The sequence below is a fragment of the Hippoglossus hippoglossus genome, chromosome 17, assembly GCF_009819705.1.
Source record: "Hippoglossus hippoglossus isolate fHipHip1 chromosome 17, fHipHip1.pri, whole genome shotgun sequence".
In the NCBI taxonomy this organism is placed as follows: domain Eukaryota; kingdom Metazoa; phylum Chordata; class Actinopteri; order Pleuronectiformes; family Pleuronectidae; genus Hippoglossus; species Hippoglossus hippoglossus.
Window position 1 is genome coordinate 17,156,445 of NC_047167.1, and position 22,039 is coordinate 17,178,483.

At 43.0% G+C, this 22,039-nt stretch overlaps 1 protein-coding gene across 2 annotated transcripts; it reads left to right on the top strand.

The window, feature by feature from the left end:
- Nucleotides 1-6,314: 6,314 nt before the first annotated feature.
- Nucleotides 6,315-21,806, top strand: mmp16b (matrix metallopeptidase 16b (membrane-inserted)). 2 transcript variants are annotated; one of them, XM_034612595.1, is made up of 11 exons: nucleotides 6,318-6,900; nucleotides 8,574-8,722; nucleotides 9,064-9,078; nucleotides 9,325-9,441; nucleotides 10,556-10,860; nucleotides 14,463-14,624; nucleotides 15,089-15,306; nucleotides 15,396-15,534; nucleotides 16,563-16,713; nucleotides 18,658-18,773; nucleotides 19,256-21,806. In XM_034612595.1, exons 1-11 carry the CDS (start codon nucleotides 6,772-6,774, stop codon nucleotides 19,615-19,617), a joined length of 1,863 nt encoding a protein of 620 aa, XP_034468486.1. In that variant the 5' UTR covers nucleotides 6,318-6,771; the 3' UTR covers nucleotides 19,618-21,806. The 2 variants fall into 2 exon arrangements, with proteins under 2 accessions (XP_034468487.1, XP_034468486.1); XM_034612596.1 differs by lacking the exon at nucleotides 9,064-9,078 and having other exon boundaries at nucleotides 6,315-6,900; nucleotides 19,256-19,617.
- Nucleotides 21,807-22,039: the final 233 nt, after the last annotated feature.

Here is a 22,039-nt window from a genome sequence, read left to right on the forward strand (position 1 = left end):
CAAGCTTTTAATTGCCACACACACATCAACTTTTATGCAATTAAAATTCCTGTCTCTATACAGTACTTTGTATTCTTCCGCAAATTTTATTACAGTTAATGTAGTTTCTTCTTATACTGTACTGTATTCTCTAATGTGTCATACACCAACAAAACATATAATTTCTATTAATGCCTGCATTAGGCCAACTGGACAGTAAAGTTTAGAAAGTTTCCCAAACCAGTTGCTCTCAGTTTTGCAGAGAAATGCAGAACTAAGTTTATTAATTGTTCGTGCTGAGATGCGTGATATTGTGTGACACACATCAGGTACAGGAAGAGAAGTTTAAAAAAGCAGAAACACCTAATAACCAAGACATGCAAGATATATCAGTCAATACAGATTATTATCACGATTAATGTCATGTGAAGATTTTTTATTCTTACTCCTTTACTCTCCTCTTTAAAGGCAGAGAATGACAAACATTTTACAAATCGGAGGTAGATTCTAATGTGTTAAACTTCCTTTGTTTACTTCTACTACTGATATACTGTATTTCTAAGTTGGCTGCTGACTTACTGGATCTATACTGGATTCTTTAGGCAGATTTTTGTGAGTAAGAAGACACCTTTCCTGTAATCAGAAAGTTTGATCAAATCGGTTTAACAGATGCTTCTCTTTTTGCCTTTAACAAATAGTTTTTGCCAAGAAAAGTTGGCTGCATTTTAAACTTAATGGCTCCATTCTATTTAGCTCTCCCCGTGAGCCACTCAAATAAGTGAACGTGCACAATCCCAGAACCCCGGGACCTGACAAACTTAAATGGAACAAAGTCAATACTATTGTTATTAATAATGACATTTCTGCTTGGTGATGAGTTGTCACTTTGGCCACAGCCTGAAGAAACTGCCCTGAAAGGTTTAATTTGGGGGCGGAATCATCACAAATGATCTGAGATAAAGTTTGATCAAACCTAGCAATCTTGAGCATTATCTTTCTTTTACCCTCAATCTGATGTAAGTGTCCCGTGAGCTAGAGGAGAATGATGAGAGCTCTTGTAGATGTGGAAATAACTTTTTAAGGGTTTCATTGAATTTGTCCCAATAAAAGCAGAGACAACATAGTGTCTTCTCTGTTGGTTAAATGTTGATGTGGGTGCATATGGAAGACAACCCTGGTATCAGTGTCATACAGGGGTTGAATGGACAATACGTCTAGACCGTTGACGGAGTGTGCCTCTGATCTCAGCCGAGTCTAATTGGATGTCAAGCTGCTTAAATGTGTTTGTTGTTGTGCACAGATCAGACTCTATGGGGACAGGAGTGATAGAAATCATTTTTCACACTGGTGTTTATTTCATTACCGCGGCTTAATGGCTCAGCAAATCGTCTTCGGTTGTTCTGTCGGAGGAAGGGGATATTGTGTTGGGGCGAAATTATGAGCATTCTCTTTGAGGAGAAATTGCCTAATGTGGGGCTAACATTTCACATGAGAAAGCACATCAGCACGATAGTTCCAGTGTGCTGTGGATGTGATGCAAGTGTCACTGGGGAACTGGCCCTCTGTTGTTTAAAGGGATAGTTCACCCAAAAATGAAAATTCACTCATTATCTACTCACCGCTATGAAGATGGAGGTGGTGGGTGAAGTGTCTGAGTCCACAAAACACTTTTGGAGTTTCAGGGGTAAACAGCGCTGCAGCCAAATCCTGTTGTGGTCGCAAGTTACTTCAATTGTATTGGATTTGGCCGCAACGCTGTTTAACCATGAAACTCCAAAAGGCATAGTGGGAGTAGATAATGAGTTAATTTTTATTTTTGGGTGTACTATCCCTTTAAGTGCGTCAGGGGGGTTAAGTGATGCAGCCCCATTAAGTAAGAACGTTATTTCCGACGCGAGGTTCCCCACTTTCAAATCGTCCAATTCTCATAAAGAGAATCACGAGTGGTCAAATGACGCAGCTTTAATTTCAGTGGAAAGCCGATTTCAGCTTCACCTCAGGGTCATGTGTTTGAATTCCACTCAGGGGTTGGTTTGAAATGTGTTGAAACCTAAGTTTACCGCACTCTGAACCACATGGAGGCTCATTAAAGGCTGAAACAGAAAGAAGTCGCTCTGGCTTCTCACCAGCGACCGATTTCTACACCACTGGCCAACGTCTGCATTATGAAATGTTCCACAGTGAAACAGAGACATGTCCCGGTTGCCTCAGGGTTTCATAACACCACCCGTTGCCGTCCTGAGACTCTGAGCGTTTAGCAGAGAGAGCCTTACACCGCCGCTGTCTGTCAGCCAAGCACAAACGCTAAACAAACACAGAATAATGGCCGGGCCACTGGGAATTCAAAAGAGAGGGGATAAGAAAAGGAAAAGAAAGAAGCAGAGAGAGAGGGAGGAAGAAAGTGTGTGAAGGAGCGAGAGGAGAGATGACAGCTGCTGGCTGGCAAAAAAAATACACAACGCATCCATTCTCACACGTTTCATCTTCAGAGATGATGGTAAATGGTCTGTATTTATATAATGCTCACTTGTCTTCCCCAAGGACACTTCAACACACGGAATGGAGGAGGCTGGGATCGAACCGCCGACCTTTTGTCTCTACGTCCTGAGCCACAGTTGCCTGTAATAATTATGGATCCAATTAGTATGTTGCCATAAATGCAGCACATATTTGAGACGTATACATTCTGTCGAGTAAAGCCAAGCAATATAAGACACAACTTCTAAGACCGCTTGATGAACCAGTGGACGCACGAGGAGTCTTATTAGGTGGCTCAGTGAGGCGTAAAGGTTGTGTGAACGTGAGGGGAGATGAGTTGTTATCCTGAAGGGCTGAAGTCTGATCTGCATGACAGAGCCCAGATGGACCGAGCAACACCGGCACGCACCGACCCCCACCCCCACCATCAGCCCTGTCATTATTATCTCCCCGTCATGCACTGCATATGGAGCGTCCATATAGCAGAGAGGAAACGGTATGGGATCATATTGGATAACCGGTGACTGGAAGGCACAGCATCTGCTGCTTCCACCCAAACAGACATCACACCAGTTGGGTTTTTCCCCGAGAATGAATTTGCCAAAAACAGCACCAGTGAAGGTGTTTAGTGGAGCTGAAACACTTACAGGAATTGATTAGTCACTGGAAAATGTAATTAAAAAATATTGTAATTATTTAAGAAAACAGGCCGAATATACCAGCTTCTCAAACATGAGGATTCAATGTTTTTTGACAAAAACATGTAATAGAAATAAAGTATATTTCTATTATATTTATATGTTATATAAAAACATTACAAACATAATAATAATAATAATGAAAAAATAATGCTACAACTTAAACATCGATGAATCAAAATCAAGATAAAGATATAAGTATTGGCTAAAGCTCGAACGAAGCCTCTAGCTGAAACTATTTTAAGTAGTTGAACTCTAAAGTGTATTTGAACATTCTGTTCAATTTAAATACAGTTAAATTCTGTATTTAACTTCAGTTTTGTTCCACCACTGCTCCCTGTGAATCTCTGCACTATTTTAGGCTGTCAGAGCCGCCATGTCGCTGGCATATAATATCAGACCTAGATTAGATGTGACTGAATCCATGAGAGCTTTATTAATAGCTTTGTAAATCCTGTTTTCAGTGGTATAGTTGAAAAGCCTCAGGCATTCAGAACAAACTGTCAAGTACCAATTAATTAGGTTTAATTAGAGAAGCCAGTGAGATTATACTGTATCTCACCATCTGCTCCGCGAAAGGGAAAATTTCCTAAAGCTCAACTGAAATAATAACGGCAAATATTTGAATGCAGGAGCTGGTTGTTGTTTTGTAATTCTTCACAGGCACACTTTGTTTTCTCTTCCCTGGGAGAGCGATTAAATGTGTGCATGTGTCTCACACTTCTCTGTTTTGCCGTTTCCTGATGAGGCCTTCGGTCTTTGGCTCCGATCCACGTTCACTTGCCGGAGCATGTGGTCTCCATGGAAGCCCCGATGAGTTACACAGTAAACACCTCGAAGTAAATGAATGAACCTGTTTGAATAGGAATCCCTGTCTCAACTCCTCAACCAGTCGCATCCTGTTTCAAAACATAAAAACACCTTGTTCACAGTTATGAGTAATGTGGGTGATTTCTGTGTGTTCACATTTCCAAGGTATAAGGTTGCTGCCGTTCATTCAATAACAACTATGTTCAATTATGTTGGGCACATCAAGGGGAGGGAGTTCTTTATAAGAGCCAAAATAAACTAATAAGAGAAAACATCAATGGAAGAGTGAACATTTTAATCAAATGTAATAAAAAACAGCAGCACAGTGTTGATATCACTGTCACCTCACTGCAAGAAGGTTCTTGGTTCAAATCAGCCAGGTAGCATCGGGATTGTAGTGGAGTAGAAATATGAAATAGTAGAAAATCAAATCCACAAATCCAGTACAAGTGCCTTAAAATGATCTATTTTTATTTGTAACTATTGACTCTCCTTGACTGTTTCTGGGTTTTTAAAGAAACATTATTGATTCTGTTTTGTCGGTTCAGTAGGTGTAGCTATTTGGTCTGTGGACAATGATTTAAGTGCGCACCTTTTCTTACGTTCAATCCCTCACCAGGAGACTTCAGCTTGATGTTGTCAGAGCAAGGTTTCGGCTCATCGATGCAGTCATTTGGTTGTTTCGATTACTAGTGTTCCCCTCTGGTGGTTTGGTGATGACTGTGCTACAGCCAGGTCGAAAGTCTGCATTCCCAAAGCTTGAGCCATTGTTCTCTTCCTTTAAAAGGGGGGGCCCGCTCTCATTCAAATCAGTGATGAGAAGGAGAAACTACAAAACCACTAATCTGTCAGTTTAGCCGATGATATTTATTCCAGATGTCTCTCCTACAAGCGGCTGATTGAATGAAATCATGGATGTAATCAGCTACAATGTAGAATTATCTGCAGGGGGCCTTGGATTTAAGCTTCAGACTCATGAGTCACTGCCCCTGGAGGAGACATTAGAGATGGCTGCTTGTCCACTGACAGAGAACCACAGGATGGACCCAGGACACACTGGACAAGTCAAATCTCACCGAGACTACCCCTCACACAGTTTCCTTTATGCCTCCTCACAGTGAACGGATAAATGGTTTAAAAATGGAAGGATGGATGGAGAATGTCCCTTTGTTATTTATCGCTTATCTATACCATCTATTGCTGATGTATTTCACCCAGCTGCACCCTGAGGACACACGCCGGAGGACAAATCACCCAATCCTCTCTGCCCTGAATCCACGACCATATGTAAACATTAAAATAGGAGGTGTGTTATGGATGCTGCGCCGAGCGTCACCTTCACCTCTCTCCATATGCTCCTTTCTGCCTGTCACACTAAATCCAACTCGGATCAATTCCTCAGCTCATTAGTGCATGTGGGGTGGATCTGCTGTGTCCTCAGGGGCTTGCGAGCAAATAGCTGGCGGCCACTTCTCCTCAGTGAAACAGCGCCATCTTGTGGCTTAGTTTCCTCCAGGCATGTTGTTGTTAGCAGCCTGAATCTGGGACTATGAGGAGATGAGAGAGCTCCAAATGTCTTGGGAAGGTGTCAGGCCGTCTGTGTTGGCCACAGAAATATTATAGATGATTAGATGAATCCCCTTCTTATGCACCGATGCAATTATAAGAATAATACATTTTATTTTACTGCACCTCTCTACACGTCCAAGGACACCTTAAAATATAGAATAAATAAACAGATCACTAATTAACCTAAAACCAAAAGATCAGGAGACACAGACAATGCCACATCATGATATTAGTGATTGTGCAGAAACAGAATTGTTTGGGCCCAGATTTGGACCAACATCAAAACACAGTAATCCGCCCCACACACACCGAATAGAATGATGGTACTTGGGCCTTCTGCTCCTGTTGGCCAGAGCTGGGCCACAGGTAAGCCATAGGACAACCACATGTCAGCCAAAGGTGCCAAAGGTGGGCTACACCTTGCCTATAGAGCACTGCATGTTTGCCACAATAGGCCCACATTTGTTTTGGGATATTTGGGCCACATTTTTCCGAGTTATTTTACAAGTGGGCCACAAAAAGGCAAAAAGTGCAGCATCATTGCCTGAAGTGTCCCACATCCCTATGTTTCCTGATTGTGATTGTTGTGCACGTTATATTTATTTATTGCACCTAATCATTTATTTCTCATATATTATCTCATATCTCCATCAGCACATGACTGCAGGCTGCATCCGGCCATTATCTGGGGCCCCATCGGGCCTTTGTTTACTATTCTGGGAATTTCAGGTCATTCTATCTGACCGTGCATGTGCGGCTTCACATTTCCACAGAGCCGCGGGCTTTGCAGAGCAAAAGTCAAACGTGCACAGGCAGCAGCTCTGGAGGACGACGCTGCTCCATCTCTCGCGCACGGTGCACGGCGGCGCTCGGGATGCTGCGCTGTGAGAGGAATCAAAGCGCAGGCGTGGTGGAGTCGGGAGGGAGCCTCTATGTTGCGCAGACTGGGTACTGTACATGGCCATTGATGCCGCTGGATGGATGTAGCCCCTGATGTAAATAAGGATGGCGAGGCCAGCGCGTCTAACGTGCCGCGTTATCTCTGCTTGACATCGGAACATTTCCTCGCCGCCGTCGGGATTTATTTCTTTGGAGCGAAAAACAAAACGCGCGGTGCTTCTCTTTTTATTCCGTCTGAATCTGCCTTGACAGCTCGCCCGATGGTTTCCGTTTGACACAAGAGCCAAGAGCAGACGGGCGGCTTCTCCTCATAAACACTCGGGAAAAACGGGTCATTATGACCTTAGTATCCTCCAGTAAAAGAAAACCATCGGATTGCTTTTACGCGGCAGCATTCTGCTTGCTTTCCTCGCTTTGGATTTCGTGCGCCGTGTCCGGAGAGGAGGATCATCACTTCAGCGTTGAGGTAAGATAAATGGCCTTCCCTTCCCTCCCATGCTCCATCACAAATGACCGAGCTCCATCTCCTGCACATCATCTGCCCGAGCGAGAAAAAAACACACACACACACACACACACACACACACACAGACACAGACACACGGCCTCTCCACGTCTAATCCGTGGGCACAATCGCCCTAAAGCACAACATGGAGACACGGTGAGCCCATCAGGACGAGCTCACCGAGAAAATAACGAGCATTCTTCATATGTAGGGTGCGATGGAACAGAAGGATGCTCATCTGAGGTTATTACACTGCGGTGCAGGAGCTGAGCTGAGATCCAGCTGCACATTTGGGATAAAATAGACCCTCGGTGTGTATAATACAACATTGTGCAGCCGTGGCTTGACATAGTTTAGTGACAGGCCAGCATCAAGTCTGACATGCTGTGGCAGCATCATAGTGTTGGAGGAGATTAAGCATTGACACAGACAAGTTGCATAATAGGATTTTCTGTTTTTGTGCACCTTATTAGTTGAATCCACCCTCACAGGCTCCCCTCCCACCAGTTTGACGAAATTAAATGCTGAGGCCGACAATCCCAAACACACACAGACACACACACACACACACATATGCATCATTATTTAATTTTCCGGCTCGCAGAAATCTACCTCTCTCTTTGAACAAACAAACAGGAAACACACCCACACGATAGAGAGGGAAAAAGGACGGAGTAAACAAGGCGTTTAGCTCAGCAGAAAGAGAGGAAGAGGCAGAAGGGGGGAGGGATGGACAGAGGAGACAGCTAGTCAGATTAGCTGGAGCATCTCTCATAGTAGTGTGATGGGGAGGCAGCTGCTTGGCATGTGCACAGCTGCGCGGAAGCGCTGGCACCTTGTGGCCCCTCAGCATCGGGATCGAGTGCTGGCGGTGACCCACGGACGGCACTCCGTCTCACCCCCTCGCCTCAGCACCAAGCTGCACTCTGGCTTTGGAGGGCACGAGGAGGCAGGGCCCTGAGTCCTGCACATGTCCACTGACCGGCAGCCGCAAGACACAAACTCTGACTAAGGTCACTCGGAGGGATTCAAATGCAAATCTAATTTAAACCTGGAGTGCTGCAGGAGAGATGATTCCAGCAAACAACAGACTATTCACATGCAATTTCTACAAAGAGAATCTCTGTCTCGGTTCTTGTAATAATGAAAAAGTATTGTAGCGATGGTTTGACACCTCACAGCCTCTTGTGAGCTGCAGTATGAATTATGCATTGCCATATACTCATATTGATTTTCATTCTGGGATTGGCAGAGGACTAGAGGTTAAAGAAGCAGGTTTGTGGCTGGAATCTTGCCAGCCACCCTGGATTCACCACTTATTGGAGAAGGGAGGCAAAGTAACAAACAATACTTTGTCCTCATTACACTGGTTGTGGTGCCCTTGAGCAAGGTACCCCTGTGGAGGAGGAAGATCTGTGGTGTGTGTTTGCCACCCAGCACTAAGCACGGTTATTAGAATCTACTGAAATGGTTACATGTGGGACCAAAGCTTATGAAAACACAAAATGATGGAGATTCAAGATCATATCTGCAGCTAATAATAAGAAGGTGAAGATTTTCTTTTATATCCTTTTTAAGTCTTAAAATAGCCACAGTATAAAGACCCTAATCCTTTCCCTTCTTCCCTCCACTAGGGATGGCTACAGAGGTATGGCTACCTTTCCCGCACAGAACCGGGAATGTCTGTCCTGCGCTCGGCACAAACCTTGCACTCAGCCATCGCTGCCATGCAGCGTGTCTATGGTCTCAATGTCACAGGGACACTGGATGAGAAAACCAAGGAGTGAGTACACACACACACACACACACACACACACACACACACACACACACACACACACACACACACACACACACACACACGTGCCATGGTCGTGCATGTACAAAACACAAGCTGAGATGCACATGCACTTCCACCAGGCCGCTGATGTTACATTAATGCAAATGCTCCACTCGTTCATCTAAAATGCAGAAGCAATATCCATCAATATTTCAGTGAATTAGTGACGAGCAGAAACAGAGATGTTCATTTCACCCCCCATCACCTCGCCTGAAACAACCTCGGGTGAAGGTTTCTAACACTTCTCCTTCTTCTTCTCTTTCTCATTTTTCATGATGATGCAGTGATATCACGCTGAGGTGAGAATTCACGTTTCTCCTCTGTACTGTGCGTGTTTTGTGAGTGTTTTTGTGACAGTCTCATGTGGAATGAATGAGATGCTACTTGGTAGTTTAGCAGTATTTTGCACAACACCTGTGATTATCTGGTACCTGTCAGGCAGAGAACTACTCAGTATCTCTCAGTGCTGTTGTCTCGTGATGATGTTTACCCTCCAACTTTTACACAGCAAACATCAGTTCTCTTCTCTTCCCGTCTTCCCTAAGTTGGATGCAAAAGCCTCGCTGTGGAGTTCCGGACAAATTCAAAAGTGCTTCGAGGTCGCGGTCGCGGCGGTATGCGCTGACTGGACAGAAGTGGCAGCGTACACACATCACCTACAGGTGAGAAGACAGTGGAGGCAGTTGTCACGGCAACCATTGAGTTTGGCTGCGCTTATTGTTGGGTTTAGATGTGCCAGTGTTAATTTTCTCAGCTCGGCTCTCTCTCTCTCTCTCTCTCTCTCTCTCTCTCTCTCTCTCTCTCTCTCTCTCTCTCTCTCTCTCTCTCTCTCTCGTATCCCTCTCTCTCGTATCCCTCTCTCTCCTCTTTAAACACCTGGGATCCCATGCCTTGTGTTGTCATAGAGACTGCGCAGATACGTCACATATGTGGGGGCACACACACACAAAAATAAAGTTACAATCACACATCCAGAAACACATAGATTAACACATAATTCTGCTGATGTGTGCTGTGACTATGTTTATTCTCCGGTGTATAAATAGCTCGCTGGCAAAATTAAACCTTTTTTCTCAAGCCCCTTGAATTCATTCTTCTTTTTTCATAGAACAAAACAAACAATTTCAGCTGTGCAGCATGAAGATTGAAGGCTTTTCTCCCAACTAATGTGAAATTGCTTGAAAATCCTGAGTGTAAATTGTCCGTAATCTCAGCAGAAATATTCAAACTCTCTTCTTATCTCGCCTGATTAAGCTGCGGCTTTTAATGGGTTCTGAGGAGAACCGATAAACGGGTCTGTGGCACAGCTGCAAATTGACAGGTTACAGCAGAAACAGACGATAACACTGTCAATTTATTCAAATCCTTCCTTCCTCCCTGAATTTGAATTGACGAGCCACCTTTCCTAATGGAATGTCAATCAGTGCTGAGCCGGGGCTGCTGCTGACTGCACTTTATTCATGAAAATGAGTGCAGAGGGAGGGAGAAGATTTCCCATTCCTCTCTGCCTGCCAGCGACTGATAACGACTGCCGTGTTAGAAAGTTCAGCGGAAGCTGCCGGGCTTGAAATAGTTGTGTCAAGTGCAACTTGTTCTCCTCATTTTAGAAAATGTTCACTTGAAATTAATGGGATCTCAAAGTGCACGGTGGACGCAGTATGTATTTTACTTCCTCCTCACTTGAATGTTCCGCACCATTTACAGGACATTATGTAAACTACAGCTTGCAAGGCGTTTTTATTTTTGAGTGTTTTTAACAGTTTTTTCTTTCTGCAGCATAAAAAATGTCACGCCAAAGGTGGGCGCCCGGGAGACTCACGATGCCATACGGCGGGCGTTTGACGTGTGGCAGGGTGTGACTCCCTTACGCTTTGAGGCCGTTCCATACAGTGCCCTGGAGGCTGGCAGGCGTGACGTGGACATCACCATCATCTTCGCTTCGGGTTTTCACGGTGACAGCTCGCCCTTCGATGGGGAGGGGGGATTCCTCGCACACGCCTATTTCCCCGGCCCAGGCATCGGAGGGGACACACACTTTGACTCAGACGAGCCCTGGACCCTGGGGAACCCCAACCATGATGGTAAGTGGAAGAAACGGGTGCAGACCTCGTTGTATACAGGCTTTGGTTTCAACCCTGAATCGGGAGAGAGAGAACATGGTGGTGGTGTAAAGTAAGTGACAAAGAGCGAGGAAACAGGGACGGAAACCACAGATGTAAAGGAGGAGATAAAGATTAGGAAAAAGACGAGGAAGAAGAAAAATAATTAAATGCTGAATGTTGACAGTGAACTAAAACAGTCCGGGGTTTGGACAGAGTGCGGAAAGAATAAAGAAACAGAAAATCTGATCCGTCATCGAGAAACCAAGACATGGACTGATGTTAACCATGTAATAAAAACCAACAGATGGCCGGGCAGGAGGGCAAAGGGACGAGGAGGGTGTCACGGTGCAGTGTAGGAGCGTGTTTCAGCAAAAAAACTCAAAAATGCAGAGATGTCTTTGATGTTCTGTAAAGACGCATCAGCCCATCTGTCAGGATTTCAATGTTTTTTCTCTCTCTCTGTATAATAAGCTCTTCAGATGACAGGATAGAAAGCCCGGCTATTTTAAGACACTGGTTGCTGGCACATGATTGTGGCCATTCTGTTTTTGGTGAATTTGATGTAGCTCAGTGCTGCGCTTCAAAAGAGGCCTGCATGAATCGAGCAGATAAACACCGTCATTCAACAAAGAAGATACAGGAACTAGAAATGTTTTGTTGTGTCCTTTTATGTTGTGTTATGTCATATTATGTTGTTTACTGTTGTGTTGTGTAATGTTATGTTGCGGCATGTTGTGTTTTGTTATATTATGCTGTTTTCTGTTATATGTGTTATTACGGTATGTTGTTTTCTTTCGGTTGAATTCAGGTAATCTGGGAAATTTTTAGCAATTTTGATTTTGTGTCTTATTGCGATAACTGTTTTATACATTTGATCAACATGTTGTGCCTTTGATTAATCCTTATCTATCCACACCAGAAGAAAGAATGGAAATATCATACTCAGAGGAGACATGGTTTATGCACGTCAAGTTCAATATTACCCATTTTTAAAAGGCATTTTGAAAAAACGACCAGGAAAATGAACGGACATTTTTTTATATTATTCATATAGCCTAAACACAGAAACTATCAAATTCATTTAAAACATTCTATCAAAGGTCTCTTTTTAGTTTTTACCTCAGGAAGTCCCAAAATCCATATTTCCCCCATTTAGAGAATTTAAATGTCTGACCCAGATTACCCAACGCATGCTGTCCCACTTTATCAATCAGGTTTGATAAAGTGGGACAACTAAGAAATGTCTGAAAAAACATTGTCTTATTTATGACGGATTTGTATCCTTTAACATTAATCTGGTCAGAATCCTGTCACTGACCTTGTCGTGCAATCCCATTGACATTACCCCCCTGAGGTCATGTGATGTCAGTCACATGATATCCATGCTAACCTATAGTAAAAGTCCTGTTGACTAGATTTAGTTGGAACAGGAAATAAACAGACTGAAGCTTAGATGTCCCGGATGACCAGAATTCACCCTATCTTGTGTTATATTATGTTATATTGTGTTGTGTTCTGTTATGTTATACTGTGTTTTCTGTTATGCTATATTGTTTTATTGTGTTATTTTATGCTGTGTTATATTATATTGTGCTATGTTGTTTACTGTTGTCTAATGTAATGTAATGTTATTATATAAGGGGTTATGTTGGTTTATGTCATGTTGTGTTATATTACGTTATCATTGGTGTCATATGTTTAATTAGGTTAGCTTATTATGGATCCTGTTATGTCTCGTATAATGTCATTTAATTATGTGGTGTTAAGATGAATGTATTAAATGAAGGTATATTAGGGTAGAGTAGGTCAGATTAGATTATTATGAATTATATGCATAGTGATATTACGTCAGTGGTGTTACCTGCATTATGTGTTATATTGTATTATGTTATTATGGATACATAACATACAATCCGGCTGTATGTTATGTTATGTGTCATGTAGCTCACAGGAAAATCATCGTCACTGCAGCCAATTTTTGAAGAAATAAGCCATACGATGTGTAGCCATAGTGTAGAATCTATAGAACAGAACATCTTATTGCCGATTGTACAGTGTGTCTGTGTGTGTGTGCTTGTGTGTGTGTGTGTGTGTGTGTGTGTGTGTGTGTGTGTGTGTGTGTGTGTGTGTGTGTGTGTGTGTGTGTGTGTGTGTGTGTGTGTGTGTGCCATACACTTACATTCTATTCTCCCATGAGAGTTTGCTGTGGGTAACCATGCTGACCACCCATCAGCTCCCCTTCCTCTCTCCTCTCTCCTCACACTCCTGTGTCATTTGCCTCAGACTCACAAGTTAAATTCCTTGCACAGTGTCCCATGCTTATCCATGTGGAGAGCTGGGGCTGATTCTGAAGAGCTCCTGCCTCCGTCTATGTGGCGGTGCAACCTTTAATGGACTTTCACAGCAGTGCAACTGTAAATGTTGCATGTTGACATGTGTGCTAATGGCAGCTCCGGCCTCTCTCCTGGGAGTCCTTACGGGACACTTTGGGCGAGGTGAAAGATGCTGGTCGTGTCAGATACATGGGGGAGGGGGAGGTGCAACCTTTCGGCTGCTGGCTGATGGTCGGTGGTTGGTCGGCGCAGCACCGCTGGCGGGAGTGGATATCATGTTTTAAAGGGCAACAATCTCCTCGGGACAGCTTCAGTCAGAAGCTGTATGTAAATGCTGTACTTCTCTCTAAATCAGGCTGACACTGTGAGCTGAGTGCTGACCACAGACACTGCCCATGACATTTTTCTCTTTTTCATTTGTGTGTGTGTTTGAATGTGAGATGAACTATACCCACTGTGTGTGTGTGCTTGTGCTGGGTTAACATTTGTACGTGTTCTGTACGTATGTGGTCATATGGTTGTGTGTTTGTTTGCCGTGGGCGGCAACGTGAGGGTTTGTCCCTCTGATCTCTGTGAGCTGCAGCTCCTGTGGCTTATCTTCTCTTATAAAGCAAAAGAGAAAAAAAGTACTCACGCTCGGCAATACCTTCACTAATCTTTACTTATACTACAGTGCACCATATCAGCTCAATGCAGATTATCTCCTGACCACAGGGCTGCAAGAAATGGTTTCTTTCTTTGTTGATTAATCAACCAGTTACATGACAGCATCATATTTAATGGTTTTACTTTGAAAAGATGGCATCACATAAAGTAAATAAAGAAGTACAGTCCCAAACCACTAGCTATTCAGTTTACAATGACTTAAACCAGAGAACAGATATTAATTCTCATGTGTACGAACATGTTTGCAATGTTCTGCTTGATGGCTAAATGATTATGAAATTGTTGCTGATTTATTTCGGATCATAGCCTAATCAAGTGATCACTTGAGACCTGGGAGAAGGTTGATTTCCTGCATATGTTCCCACATGTGTTTTATATTAACATGTCTTGCTCTGATTCCTGCAGCACATTGAGCCATGAGCTCAATGGAGTATGAGGCACCACAGGAAAATGTAAAAAAAATTTGGAGAAATGTGCAATTTTCTGTACCTTATTGTGGGATTCAGGCGTCTGTTTCCATCATACATATAGTCTTCTCCTTCGCCTCATGTTTGTTCATGTTTGTCCTCTTCCACTCTCCAGGTAACGACCTGTTCCTGGTTGCGGTTCACGAGCTGGGCCACGCCCTCGGACTGGAGCACTCCAACGACCCCACCGCTATCATGGCTCCTTTCTACCAGTACATGGACACAGAGAACTTCAAACTACCTCAAGATGACCTGCAGGGCATCCAGAAGATCTATGGTAACTGTCCACTCTATACTTTATACTATCTGTCTTTAGTCTGTACATCAGACATTATGTGGATCTGTATTATCTTGCTCCAATATTCCGAAGCCTTGAAGCAACTTAATCACAATTACAAATGCTACTGCGTCAGTGACATTAGGCTGAATTGAAGAAGCGTTTGTCATCTGTTAAATAGGCCAGCCAATACTCATTCTCCAAACACGATGAGTCAGCTAACAGAGCTCAGAAGAGTCATCTGTGATAAATAAGTTTCGAGCCCAAGTTACAAGTTTATTATCACACTGCAAACACCAATACTAATACTTCACACATTAATTAAAATAAAAGCACAGCGAGTGAATAAAATTAATACAATGTTCATTATTTAAAACTGTAAACTGGTTTAATATCTCCACGGGAACTGACACAACGAAGTTAATGGAAGGAGGATGAAACATGTTACGTTGTTGTCTCTTTAGGTCCACCAGACAGAGCACCGCAGCCCACCAGGCCCCCACCCACGGCCCCGCCGCCTCGCTTCCACCCTCCCTCGGACCCCCGCAAGCATGACCGCCACACCAGACCCCACCGCCCTCCACAAGGGGCCAAGCCCTCCAACCCCAACTCCAAACCCAACATCTGCGATGGAGGCTTCAACACCCTGGCCATCCTGCGACAGGAGCTTTTTGTGTTCAAGGTAAGAGGAGATTATCAGAATAAGACGATGATGATGCTGCTGATGATGATGATAATGATGATGATGATTCCTTATCCTTTTTTGAATAGGACCAATGGTTCTGGAGGGTTCGCGATAACTCGGTGGTCCCTGGTTACCCCATGCAGATCAACTCCTTCTGGAAAGGCTTGCCTCCCAAAATTGATGCCGTCTATGAAAATAGTGAAGGGAAATTCGTATTTTTTAAAGGTAATAAAAAGAAGATAAATTATTTGCATGTTGAGTTTTTAACCACGAGTAGTGCTAATGGTTTTACAGCATCCCGTTGTTCCATAGCCAGCACCAAGAAACACAGCAATGCACCAAGAAAGTACAAACAAGTCTTTAACAAGTAAACACAGCTGTAATATGTGGAATGAAATGCATTTAACACATTTAACCGACTCACAATGCATTTTGGTACGAAACACTGAATATAAACATCTTCCCAGATTAAATTTACAAATAAAATTGAAAAAGTACTTTTACCCTTTCACCCCTTATCCTTAATGACAAAGAATACTAACTGCCAAATCACCCCAAAAAAATAGAATCCTTTATTGTGTATCCCCAATATTAATACATTAGAAAGTGTGAGCTCTTTAATCGTATAGTAATATTTTCTCACAAAGCGATATAAAGACTGTGTGACTGTGAGGTTGTTTTTTCCTTCCCTACGATAACAGAGCGGGTACACGTCTGGTACAGACATCCGTCCATCAGGCAGATTAACATGACATCTGTCACCCAGTGGGATCAGAGTGCCTCATGCTTTATTTATTCACTCAGGGGGACTTTACTGTGTGTTGTGCGTGCATGTGCGCGTGCATGTGCATGTGCACGTGTGTGTGTGTGTGTCTAGCTACTTACTGGGAGGACACCACCACAGCAGCTCTCCTCACTCTGCCTCAGGCACTTGTGATCAAACTGAATTAAAGGCAACAATAGCTTCAATGAAAAACAACAAGTCTCGGCGGAGATGCCTTCAGAGCATCATCCGGCTGTTTATTGTATTATAGATAACACGGCATAGATTTCCTGCTGCAAAGGTATTTTGTAAACACGGTGATACATCTGACCTTTGAAATCATGTGAATATAAACAAAAAAAACCCACACAGAAGGTTGGACTGAGCTGGGAGCCGGCAGTGCATTTGCAAAAAAAAAACATTTTTGAGGTCATCTTTATGATAATGTCTTTGTCCCAGAGACTCCTGACGCTGCCTGTGTGTATTTTAGGAAACCGTTTCTGGGTCTTCAAGGACACAACTCTCCAGCCTTCGTACCCTCAGGACATCTCGCTGTTCGGGAGCGGCATGCCCACTCAGAGCATCGAGACAGCTGTCTGGTGGGAGGACGTCGCCAAAACCTACTTCTTCAAAGGAGACAGGTCTGTGTGGAATGATTATTAGTGCTGTCATGAAGTGAAGCACTGGGGCAGAGCTGTAATCAGCACTTTGAGCACCATTCGAGTCTTTTGTTTATCACAGTAAACTGAATGTGGGTTAGAAAATGACATTTCACTGCACATTTTAATCTGGTTTGGTAAATATGATAATATTGTATATTTGTCGGTGCCTTCCCCTTCTTTCCCTGTTTACTGATGCAATGTTTGTAGTGGACAATTTCGTGATTCGTGGGCTGTTACCCATGAAATGCAAAATAATTAGACGTGTGTACGTCTTTAATTTCCGCGTGGATAATTTGGCGTCCTCGCAGATCCGTAAAACAAGTTGCTTTGAAACCAATGATTACCTCTTTAAAGGAGACATATTATATTCATATTCAGGCTCATCATTTTAATTTGGATTATTACTTTACATGCTCCAATGTTCAGAAAACATCACTTCCTCACTCTCCATTGCTGCAGCTCCTCTTCTCAACATTGGGGTTTAGCTCCTGTCCATTGAAGGCTTCCGCTTTCGTGTTACCTGGCTTTTGTAGGAGGCGTTCCAGAGAAGCCACTAGGTAGCATTATGCTAATATGGGGCGTCAAGATTCTGCATGACTGTGATATTTCAATATCCACTGCTGCTGCTCCTCCTTTCAGCCTCTGTCTGAAAGGCTTGGTTTTAGCTCCCGTCTCTTTAAGGCCTCCGGCGATGAAGCCCAGTCTACTCTGATTGGCTGGCTGGCTTGCCCCTGCTGTTGTGATTGGTCAAACGCTTCAAGTGCGTGCAGGAAGTGTCCATGGATGTATTATAAGAACTTACAGCCAGACCGCTGCTTAGCCTTGCAGCACTTTTTTTTTTACAGTGGCATCTCCTGATATTGCAGCGAAAAATTCCCATGCGGCCCAAAAAGCATTTTCCCCGATTGACCACTCCGTAAAATTGCTAACGGGACAACGCCATGATATCACATGACATCAAAGACTACTGACGAGATGTTTCAGGTGTTTTATTTGGACTTTTTAACTTTGCAGACCTTCTTAATAGCTGTGTGTGTGTGTGTGTGTGTGTGTGTGTGTGTGTGTGTGTGTGTGTGTGTGTGTGTGTGTGTGTGTGTGTAGTATGGTCTCAAAACTGAAAAGGCATCATACTTCTCCTTTTACAACAGATAAATTCCGCTTATTAGCATTCAACTCATTATGACCCAGTGTTGGACCATCAGTGGTAATGAAGATTATGTTACTTCAGAGTTTTAAGTCCTTTTCTGTCAAGTATTTGTATGAATGTGTGTGAATGTATTGAATTATTCATGGTTGCAGTCATTCACCTGCAGTTGGAAGCGAAGTCGTTCCAAAACAGCCACATCAGAGAATCTGTTGTTTGTCTTTGAGTCCTGAAGTTTGACGGAGTGCCAGTGTGACTCACGTGTTTGTTCAGCTGTCATGATGAATCATATCCAGAGAGGTCAGGGGACCCTGTGGGTAAAGCTGACAAAATGCCAGGTCATGATACTGTCATCCCTCAACCTGCTGCTGCACATCACGACCAGCGGGACACAATGATTTCTCTTTGTGGAATAAGGGGATTTTTGTCTCACATAAAGAAATGACGTTTTATGCAAAGATGTATGTGTGTGAGACGAAGTGTGACATTTTGCCTCCTATAATATGAAGATATGCAGCTTTAATATTAATTTCCTGCTGCATCACATTCATATTAAAAATATTGTAAAAAGTATAAAATCACATTTCTTATAAGGGTTTGATAACAACATTTTAGTATTTTTTTACACCCTAGCACTGGTATCGGCATCGTCCCCTCAAAACTCCACATCGGCCAGGCTCTATTTTTGAGGGCACCAATGTTTGACTGTCTGATAGGGGTCGTTAAACATGTGAACCTCTGTTTTGACAGCTGCGTTGTCCCTGTCTCTCCTATTGTAGATACTGGAGGTACAATGAGGATATGAGGACCATGGACCTAGGTTATCCCAAACCCATCACCATCTGGAAGGGCATCCCTGACTCTCCACAGGGGGCTTTTGTCGACAAAGCCAACGGTATATGTGCGCACTGGACTTATTTAAAAACTAGTTAGTGAGACTGGAGATTGTGATAATATCATTACGTGACTTACAAAAGATCAATCTTTTGTAAAGCTCTTTGCCAAATACTTATAGTTCAGAGGTCGTGTTTGGCATGTGAAACTATATATAGATAGTTCACCCAAAAAGAACTTCAGCAGTAACTAGTTGGAGGACAACAGCGGACATTTAGACTGAAAACGTGATATAAATGATGCTGTTTCGAGTTGAATTCGAATGTGGCTTTGAAGATGTAGGCTAACTCGGAAAATTTGAAGTTGACAATTGCTATTTTAATTGCCCGGTTGATTTTTATGGTTTTTCCAGATTAAATGTTTAAGACAATAAAAACATCTTTGTTCATATCAGTCATCAGAGGTTAAAACATCAACAAACAATTCCTGTCTTTGTTTGTGAGATGTGTATAAGTAAACATGTCCCATAATCCCTCTCTCCAGGGTACACCTACTTTTACAAGGGGAAGGAGTATTGGAAGTTCAACAACCAGATGCTTCGCGTGGAGCCCACCTACCCAAGGTCCATTCTGAGGGACTTCATGGGCTGCGACGGCCTCCCCGCAGAGCCCGACTGGGACTGGAGCCCCCCGGCGGCAGAAGAGCGCCACTACGACAGCGGCGACGTGGACGTCGTCATCAAACTGGACAGCGTGGGGGGCACGGAGAAAGCAGTGGCCATCGCCATCCCCTGCGTCCTGGCGCTGTGCATGATGGTCCTCCTCTACACCGTTTTCCAGTTCAGGAGGAAGAGCACGCAGCGCCACATACTGTACTGCAAGCGCTCCATGCAGGAGTGGGTCTGAGGATCCGACTGTTGCATAGGGAGGGATGTGAAGCTCTGATAAAGGTCAAGTTATTGCTCAAAGCCCTAAGTACTGTAATTGGAGGCACTGTAAAGGGTGCAGTACGTGAGGATTGCCATGTTGGCAGATTTTAAAAATTGCTTGTATGGAAAAAAAACCTGCAGGCTGCAAGGAGGCAAAACGATTAGCAGAACTCAACTGAACACAGTGAGGGAGCCACATCCCCTATGTCCAGCTAATATGTATGTATCTGCTTTTTTCTGTATCTTGGAATGAACTCAATTAAGTGAGACAGAGTAAAGCTCCTGTAAGTGGGACCTTTGTCTATCCTCGTTTCTGCACGTCGCTTAAAAAGCCCCTAGCACCAACTTCAGTGGACAAATTAGATATCGGCTTCTACTTTACCATTTCTTAATTAAATCGCCCTGAGCTGTGCTTTTTTTTTATTTTTTATTTAGGGTCCCCGTAAAAAGATTATTTATTGTGTGGAGGACTGATACACAAACCAAATATGACCTTTTCTTCCAAAGAGGATTACTGCTCGATGGGATATTTTTTCCTCCACGGAACGAACGTTGTGGCATCATGCTCCGATTTTCTTTTTTCGCCATTTCTATTCATATCCGCCCGTCTGCTCTGTAATCTGTGGGGATGGGAAGCAGCCGTTAGTAAGAGCTGGGAACTCAAGACTGTTGTGGCGGTCTGTCTCCAAAACAGGGGCCAAAAACCTCTCTGCAATATTAATGAGACTGCCTTAATCACAGATTGCTTAAACTCCCCTTCTCTTTCTCTCTCCGGTTCTCTGGTGGCGGGGGAGCCGAGCGACGCAGCAGGAATGCAATCAGCGAATGAAGGCGTTGATCAGTGTCCGTAATGCAACTTCACAACCAGTGGTTAAGGACACTTTGATCCACGATTGCTCCATTGCTTTTGAAAGCCGTGTTAAATACTGTGTGAGAGAGACGGCGAAGGTTAGAAAGGGAGATTAATTACCCACATTATATATGTACTGTACTCTGGTGTCAGTTATTGAACAGCCAACATCCTGCTTCCCTTGTTTTCCTGCCACGTTTGGACGCTAATACTCCAAACAATGTTTCAGTCCGTGCATCTTAAGCAGCTTCACCGATCCATATTTTGTTTGGTTTTCCATTTCCGTGCAAAAGGTTTTGTAAGTTTACATGATTCTTCACCCCGCACAGGACAAAGGGGGGAAGAGGAGGAAAGGAAAAGGAGAGAGAGAAAAAAAACGACGCGTGCCCATGTTTTTTCCTGTTTTTGAATAATAGAAGAAAATCCTCTCTGCATATCTAGTCAACAGCAGCCAGTGCTTTTGCTCAGTTGCTCCATCTTTTCACCGAGTTTGAACAAATATCTATAGTTTTTGAGGAACTATAAAGCAAAAATAATTATTGTAAAAAAGACAAAAAAGAAAAAAAGTCTGTACAATAAGATGAATTAATCAGTATTAATAAAAAAATTAATTCTGGGTGTAAAGAAAAACTTAAAACTGGTTTTGGTGGCATGATCAATAATTGGACCAGGGTATTTTATGCACTGTAATTGCAAATAACCACCATACTAAAACTACACTTATGTTACATTAATGAATTACTAATAAATATCTATAGAACTACTCTAACATTGCTGATATTAGACAAAACTAGCAAAATCTTTTTTTGATTTCACCCATATATATCATGTTATATGACATTACGCATATATATCATACATACAGTATATGTTAACGCAGCAATTTATCAGGTAAGAATGAAAGACAACATGGTAGATTTTATATCTGAGGTGAGATGGAGCTAAACTGAGCAGAAGCTGTTTTTCCTCCCCATGTAATCTATGATAAACGCAGCGCACAGCCTGGATCGCCATGAAACTTATTGTGTGGTTATTGCCTTTGGTTGCCTACGGTACATTTAACGAGAGTTTTCTTTCCCCCCAGATAACGTGTCTGTGAGAGTTCATGACTTGATTTGTTTTATATCTGTGCTCCATGTTTTTTTTTGTTTCTCTTTTACTTGAAAATGGTCACCGGACATCAGCGGCAGGACATCTGACGCAAGCTTCCGTTGAGATTAAAGCAACGCTAAGTAACTTTTGACTGAGCAACAGCGCCCTCTACAGCCATATGTGGTGATAACTTATGTTGGGAGTGAGTAAGTGGTTTTCATGTAAGTGCGAAGTCCAGTTAATGGTGGATATTACCCATGATGCGTAACAAATACACAAATACACCAAACTCTATTTAGATTACTTGATATTTAAAAAAAAAATCCTTGCTGAATATTGGAGATAAATGTTGGTTTTTAATTAATTCTAAGTCTTTTTAATGGATCTACAGTTCGGAATTATTCTTAAAATGTCAGGGTCAGATTCTGGTAATTTAAGCTGCGACTCTCAGTCACAA